We start from the raw sequence: 17371 nt of genomic DNA, 5'->3' as shown, positions 1-17371 counted from the left end.
TTTGAGAACTGAGAAACAACATGCTTCCCCCAGTGACAACTATTCAGTGCTATCATCTAATCCACAGCAAATGCAGCAAGCGTGATACAATGCTTTAGGTAAAGCAATCCTTTGGAAAAGCTATCCTAACTGAATTAACTTCCACGTATCTTATTCTCACAGCATATCTAAGAGAGAAACGGAGAACACTCCTAGAAGTCAAAGTTAGAAACCCAAACATCAGGAAGCCTGGCTGCAACTAGAAACTAGCAGTTCCTAGAAAAAACAGGATGCCTTTTTAGAACAGCTTCCATTGATGGTTATTATATATATATATATTTTTTTTTTAATACTGGCAGCCTAACAAGCATTACCACTGAGTAAACTTCTCCACCCAAGTAATGCATCTCATGAATTTTCACCTCAGAGATACTGAGGAAAAGAGGAAAGCAGCTAAGGTTCAAGGTGCTGTAATGCTGCTGTGAAAGACACCTGTATAATGAACAGAACAAAAAATCTTTGGCCGTGTTTCTCTCAGAATAAACATAGCCCATTAGAGCCGCAGAAGCTGAGGCTGGAGATTTGGCCACTCAGACCTTTCATCCTTCTGGCTAAGTTTTTAAGTATATTGTTTCCTGTGCTTTGATGGCATTTTGTTTCACGTGATGAAGGGAAGTACTCTAACGTGCTGCAATATGCTCTGCTTGACAACTCATATTTATACAAAATGGAAGGGATTTAATCACAGTGTAGATATATTTTCAATAGATTAATTGCAGTAAAGTTCTGTAAGCAAGTATTTAGCAGTTCTATAATAAAGATTCAGTTCTATAACCTACAGTTTATGATCTAGCACTTGCAACACTGACTCTGTTAAATGATTAGGTACTGCAGGTTCAGGATAGATTTATATACACAGTTCTCACTAATGAAGGCTTATTATAGAATCTCAATTCAATTATCAACAAAATAAACCAAAATAAATCAGAATGATTAAAGCCAATCCAAATGTCACTATTAAAAATACCTTCACTACTGAAAACGTACAGCTGAATTCAACCATGTAGACGATAAAGCAAATACAAAGTCTGCCCTCCTTATGTTTATGCAATTGTCTCCAACGTTTATCAGTAGTAGCATCACTTCATAAATAATTTTGGATTTCCATTGAAAAAAACTCATTTCAATCCTCACATACTTCAGCCTTTTTGACTTTTAACTTCTGTGTTCCAAGTCTTATGACCTTCCTCAGATACATAAAGGCAGACACGCATAGAAACCAGTAATCCCTTCGGCATGGAAAACAGGCATTTGTCACTGCAGGTATCTATAACGTGGGAAGGTGAGCTGGGATACAAGCAAGCTCTAGTAGTTTCAGACCAAGTCTAAACCTTATTTCCTTTTTTAAAATCTACCTAAGTTCTAATATGGAGATTTCAATCATGCAAATAATGCCTTTAATGGACATGACATTCTTCAACACAAAAAAGCGCAAATGAGAAATTAAACTAAACATCTATCCAGGTTATTCTACAAGTTAACCTGAATTGTTTGGTAATGAATTGAAACACTTAATTTGAAGAGTTCTGGAATAACGGTGTTCTAATGAGTCGTTGCTTACTCTAGTCAATAACTCTAGAGCATGTTCAGACAAAAATCCAACATATGAAATCCAGGCCTTACGTTATGGAGTAGAAACGTAAAACTTCAGAGGTAGTTACATCTTTATATTTTATAGCAAACAGTAAATCTTCATACAAAGTACAGTTGTTTAATTGTTACGCTGGCTGTAAGATATAATCCTTTTCCATGACACTTTAAAAATATGCGGAGTGAAAAGTAACCAGTATTTGGCCAAATGGGAAATACTACTATCACCCACCTTCATCACCCAAGTGATCCCAGTCTTCCTGAGCTAGGAGGCAAGAAGCTTTCTCATGTAGACTTTTCCACCAGTACACTAAACATTCATTATATTGACACTGTAATAAGAGCACTTACAGCAGTACTTTATTGTTTATGTTGGTGAGTTTTCTCAGAATGTACACATCACTGTAGGGGAACATCTCATGTCACATGGCTTTCTCCACTCACCAAAATCTAGGCATTGCATGAAAAAAAAAAAACATTAATGGATTGTCAAATCATGCATTGGAGATTAAATGTGAATGCCTATTCTTTTATTCCAATTATCAGATAGGGTCATTTGCAACTGCTGACCAACACTTCTCTGCTTCTGGAAATCCTTCATATAGTAAAGACCATTCTAGTAAGTGCTCATTCCAAGTATTACAATGGCAAATAAATAAAATCCTCACTTCAAACAAAAGGCTCCAAATTTGCTCTGGGACCAAGAATCACTTTTACTTCTAACAGCCTTCTGCTTTTTGAAGTTAACTTAATTTCAGGATAGGAATATTTTGTCAGGTTTGACACTAAAAGATAAACCCACCCTGGCATGCATTGCTTTTCCCAGAGGAAGTCTGCTCTTTCAGCTGAGCAAGAGATGACAGGTAGGTCAGTAAGAGTTAGTCTCATTTTCTGCTTCTCTGGAAGTCATTCCAGTAGATAGAGATCAGTTGTAATAGCAGATCAAATTTTTGCATTTTGAAAAGGAAGTATTATGGTATCAGCATCCTTTATCAAACAATACAAGCACAGGTAACTTGTACACACAAATATGACTGCTAACAACTTTTGCTGTCAGTGAGTGTTTTGTTAGACTAAGTCTAGTTCCATAAGTGAAAAGCGTCTGATGCCTTATTTATGGTACCCCCTCACCTCCTCCATCCCCACTTCCCATCAATTCATGTTTCTTCTTTTGTCTTATTGCCAAGCATCGTGCAATGCCCAAGGCACCTCCTTTTAGAAACCGTACGAAGTTGTCTCCAACCAGAGGACCTAAAGCAAAGAGGTTTGCCTCTTTAGTGCATTCGTAAGTGTATGGATCTATCTCAATAGGATTCCCTTTGCACGTGATGGGCTGATTTAAGTGATGACCTATGTTATGTCCTTGGTCCTTTAAAAAGAAAAGATTTGGGTGAGAACCTATCAGAACTAAGGCTACAGAAAACTTCAAGATTTTCTTCAGTCCAGAGGCACTCTGAAGAACACATTTCATTTCAGGCTTGAAGGCAAGTACATTGTGTTCAGGGAAACTAGTGTAAGCAGAATGCAGATTAGAGTCCCCAGTATGTGATTGAGTACACATCATGTGGTAGACCTTATGGTACTCAGGGTAAAGCTTTTTAGGTAATTGTTTGAAAATCAGACTGGAATCGGTAACTCTTCTACGAAACACATGAATTACTGGGATGTTGTTATTGTAGGCACACAGTACTGCATCAGCTGCAGTAAGTCCAGCACCCACAATTAACACAGGGTCTGCTTTCCCACGTAGCTTTCCTTTGCTTACAGCAGCTCCGAAGTCAGACATGGAATGAAGCACAAAAGGAAAATCTTCACCTTCAACATGCAGTCGGCCAGGAGAGTCAAAGGTCCCTGTGGCAAGAGCCACATTCTCAGCAAAGAGGCAGAAGGGCACATGAGAACCATCTGTTGCTCGCTGATAACCTCTGACTTCCCAGTTTTGCTTAATCAGCGGCTTCTGCTCATCTTCCATTTCCAAATGCTGTGTTGAAATATTTTCATTCAGTTCACTTCTATCTTCATCATCCTTTCCTCGGTAAAGTCTGGATACTGACGTTATGTAAACATTGTCCCTGAAGTTCTTTTGGAGGCCCATGACTTTAACATAGTGTTTATAGTAACAAGCTATTTCCTCTGGCATTACTCGGTCACTCTTTATATTTCTGAAATAAAATTGAATGTTTCTAGTTAATATTAAGACCTTATCAAAAGTTTCAACACCATTTATGATCTACTACACAATAGTCCAATTTAAGAGCATTGAATCTGCCCAGTGTAACTAACGCGGAGTTCAATATATTTCAGCTTTCACAATTTGCTTTATTTGCTCTCTTGGTTCCTGATGTAAGACAACAAGCTATCATTTTTTAACAATGTAAATATTTAATTATAATAAGCTCTAAGGTGACGAACAGATCAAAAATAAAAGCTGCAATATTACAGTAGGTCTATGTGGAACTATTTTACAAAATCAGTTTAATATCATGACCATCTACAATACAACACCGGCTAAAATAGCACTCAATGACCACTGAAAATAAAATAAATATCATAATTGGTTAAGAGCCAAATTGGAAACTTTAGGTTTGGTGTATTACTTGCAAAGTATAATGAAGAAAAGGGCTTAACTCAAAAGACCCTCCCTTGAGTAAAGATAAGTTCAGTAAGCATCAAATTAAGTAGCTCTGTAACAGAGAATTAAATCCCAAATGAAGGAAAAAAGCAAGTATCACACAGAACCTTAATACACATTTGAATAGGATTACAATGACCAGATGTCCCATAAAAAGCATTCTTGCACTGGAATCCTGGTATTACCTCATGTTTGACCTATTTACAAAAAATTAAGCTGTTTGAGAAGTTGAATGACTTTGATTGCTTCTTTAGAAGCAAGCTCTAGGAATAAGCCAAAAGAAATAGTAGCAAATAACAGGTTAACCACTGAACTAAGCTTAGAAGCATGTTTACAAGAGACTGGGTTGCTCATTCTCAAAGGTTACCAAGATAGCGTGTGTGCTTTTAATTCAGGTTACTACTCTGAAAATCCTAATGAGGTATTTATTGGATAGGATGAATGACAGTGTGACACCTGGTATAAGAAAACTATTTCACACGACTGTAAGCATTAATTATCATTGATACTTTTAAACATGCTTGCTTAACTGTAGTAACACAGTTCAGCATTCCTTTTTAAAGTATTGTTGAAAATTATAATATAAACAAATTAGCTTCAGATAAGCAGCTTATGGGATTTCAGTTAAAGACAGTAATCTTGCCTCCTTATTATCTAAGAAAGCTATTAAAGAACAAAGGTATGGTTTCTTCATTGTACGTGTCCTGAAATGAGTAACACTCTGCTCTTAAAGACATATGCCCAAGAAATTCTTCCACTTTTTTGTCCTACGTGTCAAAACACCTTCCTTTAATTTTGCTAGAGCAAAGTCAGGAAAATTTACGTTTTAGATAAGCCTTATGCAGAGTGCATCTGTTGACACAGATCTTTGTGAACTGATCGCAGCTCCAAAGTAAAAGCCAAGAGATTGTACAAGATAGTGGGTTTTCTTTAACTTGCTTTCCAAGGAACTTACTACAAGAGAGTAACATTGGGAAGTAATGAATTATTCTCTTAAAAGTACAGTTCATAGATTGTAACATTTTAGATGCTGCAGCTTTGTCTGTAAAGTAAATACAGAGTGGTACTGACTTCCTGAATTGCAAGCTAGTATCCACAGCAACTTGAGTTACTCAAGTTGACATCCACACTGAAAGAGGAACTTCTGGTATACTTCAGTAGGTTTTAAATGCCTGAATCAGCTTACACTAACAGTGCTTATTTGAGAAACGTTTAAACACACCACTGCTACTATGTATGCTTTTGATGCACTCAAAGCCATTATATCCTGGCCAACTGCTGTCAATTTTCTTCCAGAGTACACACAAAAATCACTTCCAATGCCATCAGGCAATTTAATAAACAAAAGAAGAAGCTTTCCTGTAAAGAATGAAGCTCAACCTGTTTTAAGAACTGGAAAACATTCATCTGCATTCTTACAACTTCTCTTTTCCGAGTACATTAGGCAGTATCTTTACCTGCGCTTGCTAGCTGCCCACTCCTTGAAGGTGAGTCCAGGCAGTTCCATCCAGTCTCCCAAACTAATAGTTAGCATAGAGCCTTCCATGGCCTATGGTGGAGAAAAAAAAAAAAAACAAGATACATGTCCAGATCCATTTCAAATAGGTCCTTTATACAAAAACAGCAAAGTTGATCTCAGTGTATTCACTTAAACCGATATAAAAACATAGCATAACACCAGGACATCACATGAAGTCTTGATGAAATATTTTTGGACTACAGTTAGATATTTTAATGAGCAACTATGTGATCTAATAAAGTAGAAAAAGAGAGGACAAGTGAAAGGGAAAATAAAAGCAAGTTTATTTTTAAATAATTTTATTTAAAACAAGAAAAAAGATTAAAGCAATGGGATATGACCATATTAAAATCTAAGATTTTGTATAATAGCACCTGAAAACAATGTGAGAGAAGTTAAAGAATAACTTTCTAAATTACAATTTAAATTAATAAGAAACAAGACAGTAGTCATGGCCACAATCCCAAAAATTAACGAGTAACTTTTTCCTCCACCAATCTTTAACATACTTGACCTTTGATAATGCAAATTGCAATAGCCATTATCAACATTTAAAACAACCTTACTAAGAAAAACTCCAAACCACAAAATTATCACAATATGAAATATTTACTCACGTGCCAAGCCCCACCAGGTGGTCCTTTACCAAGCACTATATGGGGAATGTAATTATGCTGCTCTAGCTTCCAGTGCAAAACAGATGGGTAGTCATAGCCAAAGTCAGCATCAGGATGAAGCAGGGTATCAAAAAGCACTGCAACTGGGTTTGAAGAGCGTCCTTCAAGGCCTTCAGACAGGTACTCTAGATCCTGAAGCATGAAAGTTAAGTTTCATTATTTATGTAACTTACTGTGTATCATGCTGTTTTGATGTACAGACATTGAATTTGATACACGGAAAACACAATTAGTGGAAGTTGCATTTTAAGTATTTACTGTAGAAATGCAATCAAAACATTTACTTCTGTAAAATCATGGCAGTTATCTGTAACTCTGAATATAATAGATTTACCTCATTTGAAACTCACATACTACTAGCGCAGTAACAGCAGGGCTAGGTGGTATTTGAAGAATTGGGACAAACATTTAAAGAACAGAGGAACTCCATAACATTTGTACTTACTGATCATGGACTGCTTTTTAACAGAATTGCTAGAATTTCCAGGAATGTAACTTGAATACATATCTTAACTATGTTATCAGCATGTGGTGTTCAACCTTGAACAACTGCACCCAAACATTCTAGGACATGAGAGCTGGAACGCCTGCATCAGCTTCTCACCAACAAAGTGGTGCTTTAAACATTTTTGGCAAGCAATTAAATCATTACAAAAGGCAGATTGTAAAACCCCAAAATGCCACAAACAAAAAGTTCTCTAGAACCACAAAACAAACCACCATCACAAACACAGCAGCCTTAGATCATGAGCCTTAGATCATTTAAATCAACAGAAGAACGTTATTACTGCATTAGAAATGAGATTAGCTAAGCAGGCTGTTTCTACATATTTTTCTGCAATCTGCTTTTATTTTTTATTTTTATTTTTTTTTAAGATAAGCTGATCTCAGAATGTACCATTTTTCATCTGAAAGTGCCTTGTATATGATTTGTTAATGAGTCACTGAAGAAGGTATATACTTCCCTTCAGTTCACAAGTAAGAAGAGCGTAGGCCAAGTGGCAAAGCCAGTTGGTTGAGGCCACACAGCTACTTGAGCTGTATCGTGGTCTCATTCTTTGCAGGGTAAGAACATTAAGCCCTTTTTCATCTACACACTACTTATGTGAGTTACAAAAGCATTTTAAATAGGATCATTTAAGACTACTGTTTCATAATCTTGCTTGTAGTAGGAAAAGAGCTGGACAAGACTGCAAAACAAGCTTACTTGATCAACAATGGAAAGATGTCGAGCTTCTTCTAACTTTGTGTGGAGAATGGGGTTCGGATGCACAGCTTCAGGAGACAAGTATGGCCTGTATCCAGACAGCAGGTATGAAAGACAAATTCCTGAAGGTCCATTTCCTATTAAAGAAAGAGACAACTGCTTCAGAAACTTCAGTTTCCTTCTATTAAGTAATTAAATAAGCAGCAATAAAGTTACAGTAAAGTGGTATAATGCACTACCATCCCGATTCAAAGTAGCTTATAATTTTCACAGTAAAAGAACACCTGCCACAAAACTTCCTCCAGATAAGTCAAGCACAATTTTTATCAGGTAAGAAGAAAATGTATCTATGACAATTAGCACTATGAAACAATGCGTATATAAAAGGATTTCATATTTCAGCATGTCAAATTCACTGTTCTCATGCAAACGATCTGATGGATAAGATCTGCTCTACTTGTCAATCACAGTAATACCTGAATATTTCCATCTTGTATTTTTTGCGTTCTCACTTATACTAATTACTGTTAAACAAAGAACAGAAACAACCCGGGGTATATGCTCTTTAGGTCGGATAAAAGGAAGAAAAAAGATGAGCAGAAAGCTGAAGATGATCCAACACAATGAAATCATAGAATCACCAAGGTTGGAAAAGACCTACAAGATCATCGAGTCCAACCATCCACCTACCACCAATGTAACCCCACTAAACCATGTCTCTCAACACAACATCTAAACATTCCTTGAACACAATATATAATATTATATATTATACATATTATATATATTATATACAATATATCATTATATATTATACATATAATATATATACCACACGCACAGCATAATGAAGAAAATGCTGAGTGAAGACAGACATAGCACATATGTAGTAAAGTACAAAAAACTCACATCAAATCACATTCAGCATTACGCTTTACAGCAATAATATCAATTCAAACATCTTCGTCTTATGGCTTTCTATAACTTAAATTAATTATTGTAATTAATGGATTAGCTTCTTTTATAAAAGGTGTGAAATGTATGGGACCAAAATATAACTATAAGGAAAGTATTTAGTGGATTAGTATTAAATTAAGTAAGGGATCACAATAACACTACTTCTGTACTTGCATGTTAGCATTGCAAAGTCAAATATCAAAATCTAGGGAAAGCTAATATCAGAAAAGTATGTGCTATTCTACCAAGTTTAAACATGTGACTACGTATGGCTATTTCTATAGCAAATACCCCAGGCTGCACAGAGTGCCTGAAAGGCTCTTAATGCAGTTTTTGTCTGAATATGCGGACACCAAAAAAAAAAGCATTAAAATGCCTGTGCACTGTAAAGACCATGAAGTACTGGAAAAAAGGAAGGGAAATTGCGAGTTTCCATCACAGGCATCTTCTAGATGAAGTTTACTGTTTTGTATCTAAATTTGAAGTAGATAGTTAACTTCAAAGATCACTGCAAAGCCTTGTTATTCGGATGAAAATTTAAGACTGCACTGTGTTTACATGACAATGATCAAAACTAGTGCACATGACAAAGCATAGCACAGGACATCCTCTAGATTTAGAGCTCTACCACAAAATTTCCCAATTTCAACTCATTCAAATAGAAGTTACAGTTTCTTCCCATTTTCTTGTGCAAAACAAGAACAGCACAGAAGTTACTTAATATTACCAGAGTTGTTTCGTACTCTCTGCAGAACTACAGTACACTACACAGCACAAGCCCAAGAATCCAATCTTAAATTGGGCGCCATGCAGGGGAGAAATGGAATGGTGAAGCTACAGAGAGGGCAACTGAAGTTACTATTCCATAATGAAGTCACTAACATAACACACCATCTTTTTCCTTCCAATTATTAGAATAGTGAAATGTACACAGATGTATCTGTGAAATAACTTTTGGGTAACTTCCCCCCCCAGTAGAAATAGTCAAAGCAGCTGTGTTTGGTATCAGCACAGAGGAAGGCATTCTAGACAAAGTAAGTATTGAGCACAGGTATTTGCATAACACATATTTGCAAAGCTAAACAGTGAAAACTGAGTCATTAGCCATATGGCAAACTTAAACTAAGGTTGATAAAATGCCAGGAAGCTGTTGCTCTTCAACTGCGATGCAGAACTTAGCAAGTGATTCACGTCTGTCACATCCACATAAAACACATTCCATGAGCACTATTTTAAGCCATTATGAAGAAAGCTTTGAGAATGTGTACTGTACAAACACTGATCTTTCTAAGTTGTGGAGATTTAGTGTGAACGTATGCTGAAATATTCTCTGGAATCTCTCTGCCTGTTTGTATATACAATAAAAGGTGTTGATTTGCCGTAGTCCCAACAGCTTTGGACTTTGGAGGATTTTGAAAGCCTCTTTTATTTCAGATCTTTTCTTTATCCCTTTATCAACTCGTGGCAGTAAGGAGCTAGTGAACAGCTGTTGCTCAAGAGCCTTGGCCCAATACAAACCACCCTGGCAGTTTGCATCATGCTGTGTACCCAGGGAGTCTGCTCCCTCTGCCATCCTGTCTTTCAGCAAGATTTTACAACTACAACCCTTTAACTATTTCATGAAGACTACAAAGTACTGTTCTCAACTGGATGAATTGACTTGGATTCATTTGGTAAAAGCTGGGACATTATTCAGATGTTAGTGACAGACACAACAGAGAAATGCCACTAATAAACCAGGTCAACATCTAACCAATGCACAGCACATACTTTACATTTTGCTTTTCACTGTCCCGTATGACACCACAAGTTTTTACCAGCACAGCATCAACAACCTGCACACAGCCTGATGAAGACAAAGTACCATGTTAATCAAGCCCTTCATGATCAATGCTCGAATCCAAGCAGTGCTGCTAAGACTCATCTATCTGCTGCCAAGTAATGCAGCTCCATTTGCCAAATCATCATTTGAATTCAAATGTACTCTGGTTGCAAGAACTTTTATATAATCTGATGGCACTTTTGTTAATCACAATAACTATTCTTTAATAAGCATCTTCACTGTAAAGATGTTACACATTATTCATTTAGTGATAAATGACTTCATACAGCAACTCTAGAAAAGAATGGCAGCAAATGGAGAATTTTAAGAGTCAAAAAAACTCACCTATTATTACCACAGGCAGAGTAAGGAGAGAGTCCCCAGGCAGAACAGTTTCTTCTAATAAAGGCATTCTTTTTATCTTCTTCCCAAGGCTGTCACCAAAATACTGGGCAAAGGAATTCAGAAGCTGTCCTTCAGTTTCAGAGCCACTGTAATTTCTAATTGAGAAGGACAGATGGAAGAAAACTAAAAATGAAACAGTTGTACTGGAGTCAGAACAATCTTGTCAAAATAAAGTTGCTGCTGATGCTTTATTTAAAGAGCTATAGGATTAAACAAAAACAGACTAAAATAGATATGCTTCATCCAATCTATAGAGTTTTACTCTCCAGAACAGTTTTCTAAAAGCAAATCCAAGTCTATTTTCTCCTAGAAAGTCTACAGCAAGATAACAAAAAGGGACAGATGGCTCCACAGAGACACAGATTTCCAATTCAGTTTATACAAAGCCAAAATATAACCAGCAAGCATTATTTTGATCCAGCACACAGAAAAACTCATTTTTCATTATCCTTATCAAAAGAGGAGACATACCCTGCCTAGCCCACAAATAACACTAAGGCCAACCAAAGACTGAGTGAGCAGCTAAGATATATCAGCAGCAGCTCACATACCTTCCTACCTGCTGAAGAGTACACAAGACTTTATACCAACACATTTTTGATCAGGTAGACGTGAAGCTAAAAGTCAGCAGTGATGCAAAAACTGAGAGAATTGCAATTCCTAGGAACCCCAGATGCAGCCCATGGGGTTTTAACCACATTAGGAGAATTTTTTTTACAAAAGGAATGATCAAACAACGAAGTTAATGCAAGTAATCACTGCGCACCAAACAGGTTAGCTACTGCAGGACAGGCTGCTCCCACCACCTGTCATCTCCTTAATTTGTCAGGTTTTTCTCTGCACCACTAACCCCATAACACTAACTCTCACAGTTCCTCATGCTCTGTGCGTACCTCTATGCTTAAGACTTGTTTTCAACCGTTTGCTACTTAATTATTTATTAGCTCCTACTGAAGTCTTTCCAGGTCACTGAAGAACCAAACATTTCATCTGCTTAGCTTAAAAGGCAATGACTAATTAAAAATCTGTGGCTACAGTTATTTTATTAAATCTTCAAAATACTTAACTCCTGAATTAGAATTGTCCCAACCTACCAGCTGCCTTGGCACTGAGGGGTCTGCTGCACATTCCCAAAGCCTGACATGAAGCTACAGATCGAGCTGCACAGCACTGACAGCACTGTCATGCAGCCCCATGAAAATCACTTCTTGGTTAAAAAGGGGGAAGCTGTTCAGAAATCATATTTACTTTCGGAATTCAGTACTTCACACCTGTATTTCCTGTACTACAGGAAAAAAAATTGGAAATTAACTATTTGACTGAATTACAGCTGAGCATTGGCTTGTCATGATAACAGGTGTGCATCAAAACACAAACTGTGAATTGAAGTGAATAGAAAGGATAATTAATCATCACACAGCTCTTTTAGACAGGGACAGGTAGGCTCCATTACCTGCCAGCCTGCACGCCAAGTTCACTAGGGCAGCAGTGCTCTGCAGGTGGACTGACAGAGAGCAGGGAGGTTTTAACACACCCTCCTCACAGGCTGAAACAAAAGAAATACCTGAAAATCTCCCTTGTGCAGAACTGAATTGTGCAGATACGCCTGCACACCACACGCAGTTCCTCAGCTATCATGTGCATGAAGCAGAGGAAGCGCGGCGTCAGACACACGTCCTTGCTTTGTAGGAACATCGCAGCAAACCTCGATAAGGTCCTGAATTAGGATGGTGAGCTGGCTGCCCCTAAGCAGCGAGAACTAAAGGCCGACCAGCAAGCACCAGGTTTCGCATCCAGCTTTGCAGCGCGGGGGCCGGTAAGAGCAGCCCGGCCCCACATGGGCACGGCAGCACGGGATGCGCCGGCCCAGGGCCTGCGCTCAGCCCCGACCGGGGAACCGCAGCGACGCGAGGCTGCCAGACCCGGAGCTGGCCTTCCCTCTCGCTTTTCAGTTAGTTGCATTTTTAGTGGAAGTGAGGGAAAAGAGCAGGAGAACGTATACCATATCATAAACATTCTCTTCCCTTGGACAAGAATGAACCTTTCGCAACGGCTGCCGTTATTCCCCTCAAGTTACTAACAGAGGAGCCCTTCTCGTGGAGCAGCTTCAGAAGCCCCTACAACGCTCTGCGCAGCAGCAGGCTGACCGCAGCGAGCGGCTGACGGAGAACTCGTCACGCAGGAACAAGTGACAGCCGGTGCCAAGCGCGGCCCGGAGGCGCGCATCCCGCCGGCGGGCTGCTGTTATCTCCCGGCGGGGACGCGCGGTGCCCGGAGCGGCACCGCGAGCGCCGACGGAGGCGGAACGGCGCACAGCCCCGCGCGGCGGCAGGCGGGAAGCAGCGGGGCAACCCGCTCCGCATGCCGGCTCGGCGCTGCCCAAGGTGACCGCGCGGCCGGGGCACCCCTCCATCCCGCCCCTCGCTCCGCACATCTCCCGCGGAGGCCGCGGTCCCGGCGTCGCGCCGCCCCTCACCTGACGGGACCGGCCAAGGAGCAGCGGCAGCACCACACGGGCATGGGGGGTTCCGTCGGGCTCGGGGCGCCGGCGGGGCCCGGCGGCGGGGATGCGGGGGGACGTCGCGCGGAGGCTCCCGCTCCTCCTCCCGCCGTCGCCACACTGGGGCCGCGCCGCGCCTCCTCCCCGCTCGCAGGCGGCTGAGGGTCACACGCGGAAGGAGGAGCCGCCGCCAGCACCGGGAGGGAGGGGCGGGGAGGAGGGCGTGCTTCCTTCTGCCCGCCCCTCTGGGGGATGCACCGCCGCCGCCCGCCGAGGGAGCGGGGGGAAACTCCTCGCTCAGTCCTGGGAGAAGAAGGACACTTTCAGCTTCCCACGGGCGGCGGGTAGAAGCCTTCTCCAGTGCTTCCCCCCAGAGAAAGACGTGGCCCGCTCCCCGCCCATGTAGCCGCCCGCAGCTCCTCCCCCTCCCGGCAGGCCGCGCCATCCCCGCCGGCATGGACACACCTGTGCCCACGGGGACGAGTGGCGGCCGCGGGGGAGCGGCAGTCTGGGCGGTGGCGAGGTGTGGAACGCGGTGGGATCCCGCTGCTCCGAGTCTGGCGCTTGAACCCGTTAGGCCTTTTGTGGGAGCTGCTGTTGTGGTTCCGCGGGAAAACTGAAAGAAAGAGATGTTTCCTCTCTTCGTGCAGAATTTTTGAGTGAAGAGCCGCAGCGGATTGTGTTCAGAGAAGGAGGTGCTTTGCTGTCGCCGAAATAACCCAGCGCTGCAATGCCAGCAGCAGTCACTGTGACCATACAGCCCCTCGTTTTGTCCTGTATTTCTGTGGTACAGTCAGGTTTCACCCGGGCTACTTCAGCCTGGAGATGGGCAGGCTGTGGGGAGACCTCATTGCAGCCTGCCAGTACTTAAAGGGAGCTTATAAACAAGAGGAAGCTCAACCTTCCGCATGGGAAAATAGTGATAGGACAAGGGAGAATGGCTTTAAACTAAAAGAGGGGAGATTTAAATGAGTCGTTATGGAGAAATTCTTTACTCAGAATGTGGTGAGGCCCTGGCATGGGTTACCCGAAGAAGCTGCAGATGCCCCATCCCTGGAAGCATTTGGGACCAGGTTGGATAGGGCCCTGGGCAGCCTGAGCTGGTGGGTGGCAGCCCTGCATGCAGCAGGGGGTTGGAACTGCATGGGCTTTGAGGTCCCTCCCAACCCAAGCCATTCTGTGATTCTATGAAAATGCTCATGTGGGTATTAGCAGAACAGAAAGCTATCTGGATTACAAACTCTGCAGGCACCATTTGGCTGATATCCATCTACAAATGAATACTTCATACATTTAATGTTAGCTACATTATATTTTTGTTATTGTAAATGTTTTACAGCTGTATATGGTTGGAAGAAACCATGTCTTGCACAGTCCTCTACTCACAGAGTAGCTGAGGTTGGTGGGACACTGGGTTTTCCCCATGTCCATCTCCTGCACAAAGCAGTGTCACTTACAGCCTGGGACCACATCCAGGTGACATCTCAGAAAATTGACAACACAGGCAGATTTTTGAAGACCTCCAAGGACAGAGACTTGACAGCCTTTCTGAGCAACTTCTGTGGGTGTTGACCAACCTCACAATGAAACGTGCTTCCTTACGTGCCAGTTTAATTTCCTGTGTTTTGAGGAAATAGAGAATGTTGATACAAAATCTCTTTTTAGAAAGTACGAAACACATCCAATGAAACACACTGTTCTTCACATTTACCTAACAGTGCCTGTTACGCATCTTTTGACCAGAATTAAGAATGTGAAGCTGCTTTTAGCTTGTTGTTATTTTGCCTCAAAAGATTTTAAACAGAAACTACTCTAAAAAACAGTGTCTTCAGTTCAGGAAAGTACATGAAGTACTTGCTTGCTTACCAGATAACACCCTGCTTGAATAATTCATCTTGTTTTATTAAAATTGTGTCCTCCTTTGCAACAAATTACAGAAAATACACAACAGAAACTTCATGCCTTAAGGAAACTAGCTATGGCAGAGAGAAAGTTTACCAGGTGTCACTAAACCATTTAAAGGTAGGGTGAGATGACATTGACTTCAAAGTTGACACATGAAGGATGTACTCAGTTTCAGGTACCACACAGCCTTCGGTCACAGCCTCCTCTGTGATTTCTGCCCATCAGCAGATCTGGTTGCCTAGAATATAACTCAGAACCTCAGCTATACTGGCATTATTATTAACTTTTGTCCTCTTTGTGGGTATCATCTTGAGTAGAGGAGTAAAACAGCCACACCTGTGTCCACACCTACAAACAGAGCATGCATTTTCCCAGCACCCTTTCACATTTGAAATTGAAAATGTTATGCTGGACCTTCAGTTTTCAATACAAAAGATGTAGATTAGAAAAACAGCATTTTATAAACCCATCAAAAACTCACAGAGCTTCTCTAGAAACAGTATTCTGCATTGACAGTTACAATTAATTATATGATTTTCCCAGAAATAAAATTCTATGTTCCCTTGAAATTCTAAATTTTAATTTGGCTGTCTGAAATGTCTCAGTTTTTTGGGTGGTGATTTATTTTCAATCTGTGATTGCATCAGGATAAGGTATGTTTCCTTCAGATGTGACTTTGTCAAAGTGAAACAGGATTAAAAACTAAGGAAGCAACTAGAGAGAGTGGAATAAAACATACCAAGCCATAGAAAATGCTTCCTCCCATGTACAACCAGCGTTCACATTTTAAAGGGATTTACATTTCCTGTTCTGCTCATTTCTGTTAGTAGATTCAGGCAGTTACTGGGTGGTAGGTGTATTCCAATTCTCTACATTTTAAATCATGCTAACCAGCTTAAAGTTCTTGTATTTCTCTAACACTCAATAAAACTGTGCATTTGCTCAATAAATAATTTTTAAAGTCAATTGAATTTAACAGCTCTATTCCCAAAATGTTCAGTAAGTCATTATCATCCAGTGATATTGGAAAGTATGCAGAACATTGCTTTTTGTTAATCACAAGGTTATTTTCAACATTTTTTTTTTTAGCAAAGGTTTCTTGTTAATCAATTAGGTATGTGTAGTACCAGCTTGACACTGCAATATTCCTGAAAATTCTGTGGGCATACAGGGTGGAAGCATCAGAGCAGGAGACCGGTATCTCAGTGGAACATGAGACACATGACCTGGAACAAGACTGCTTTGTCCTGTGTGGTAGAAGCAGCAAGATCAGTGAGTAACTGAAGAAGGCAACCTGCTATTTCTAACACAGCATGGGAAACAACATGTTGGTAAGATTTCTGTGCCTCCACCCACTGCAATATGAGATTAAAATATAAGTTGAGTAGAAAATACAGCTGCAAAGCTTCAAATGTCACTACAGGAATATGGTCAGCTCTGTCCTGATAAATAATGCAGTATCTCAGTGCAGAGCTTACTCAGGACAGATGTCTCATTGATAACAAACTTGTTCCCTGTAACATTAAATGACTGAAAAATGTATGAACTGCAAGGCCCAGTAAGGTACTGCATAGTGAAACTTTTTTGGAGACAAGCAAACAAATTTTGCTGCAAGCCTGTCGCAAAATTTCTACTCAGCCTGATGTACCAAGTGCTGAAGAAAGCTGAGGGGAGATTAGGAAGGTTTCAGGTTATTTGCTTTCACTACTATTAAGCAACATAGCAACTGAGAAATCTAGCTGTAAGACAAGTCTCTGCGTGGCCAAGGAAAAATGAAGAGGAGTCTCAGTCAAGAAGCTATGTTGCAAATAGAACAGATCCTTCCAAAAAACTAGATACTTGCTAAGGGGGACAAATATGAGACATAGAGCTGAAAGGAGCAGGTCTGTCAGGTTTGTGGGGTCTTTTTGTAGCCTGGTTTTCTCCAGAAGTTTCTCAGTGCTAATAAAGTAGTACTTGCTTGGAGAATACAGATGCAGTACGTTCTGTGTCAGAGAATTAATAATACAGAGGAAATGACATGAGGATCTTTAATGGCTTTTTCTCTTTTCAAAGAGAAATTTGCCTGAATATCTCAAAAGGGGTCAGTGTAGTATTCTGGGATGTCAGGATATGAGA

The 17371-nt window shown here is 40.4% G+C and overlaps 1 protein-coding gene across 5 annotated transcripts; it reads right to left on the bottom strand.

Moving 5' to 3' along the window:
* OSGIN2 (oxidative stress induced growth inhibitor family member 2) lies at nucleotides 1686-13727 on the bottom strand. Of its 5 annotated transcripts, none has more exons than XM_021386493.1 (6): nucleotides 13325-13727; nucleotides 10789-10943; nucleotides 7665-7801; nucleotides 6398-6589; nucleotides 5719-5810; nucleotides 1686-3791 (listed from the first exon to the last, which is right to left on the bottom strand). In XM_021386493.1, exons 1-6 carry the CDS (start codon nucleotides 13366-13368, stop codon nucleotides 2744-2746), a joined length of 1668 nt encoding a protein of 555 aa, XP_021242168.1. In that variant the 5' UTR covers nucleotides 13369-13727; the 3' UTR covers nucleotides 1686-2743. The 5 variants fall into 5 exon arrangements, with proteins under 5 accessions (XP_021242168.1, XP_021242170.1, XP_021242169.1 ...); XM_021386495.1 differs by lacking the exon at nucleotides 13325-13727 and adding an exon at nucleotides 12851-13142; XM_021386494.1 differs by lacking the exon at nucleotides 13325-13727 and adding an exon at nucleotides 12856-13142.

Source organism: Numida meleagris, chromosome 2 (genome assembly GCF_002078875.1).
Source record: "Numida meleagris isolate 19003 breed g44 Domestic line chromosome 2, NumMel1.0, whole genome shotgun sequence".
NCBI classification, from domain to species: domain Eukaryota; kingdom Metazoa; phylum Chordata; class Aves; order Galliformes; family Numididae; genus Numida; species Numida meleagris.
This window is presented reverse-complemented; position numbering and strand designations above follow the sequence as displayed.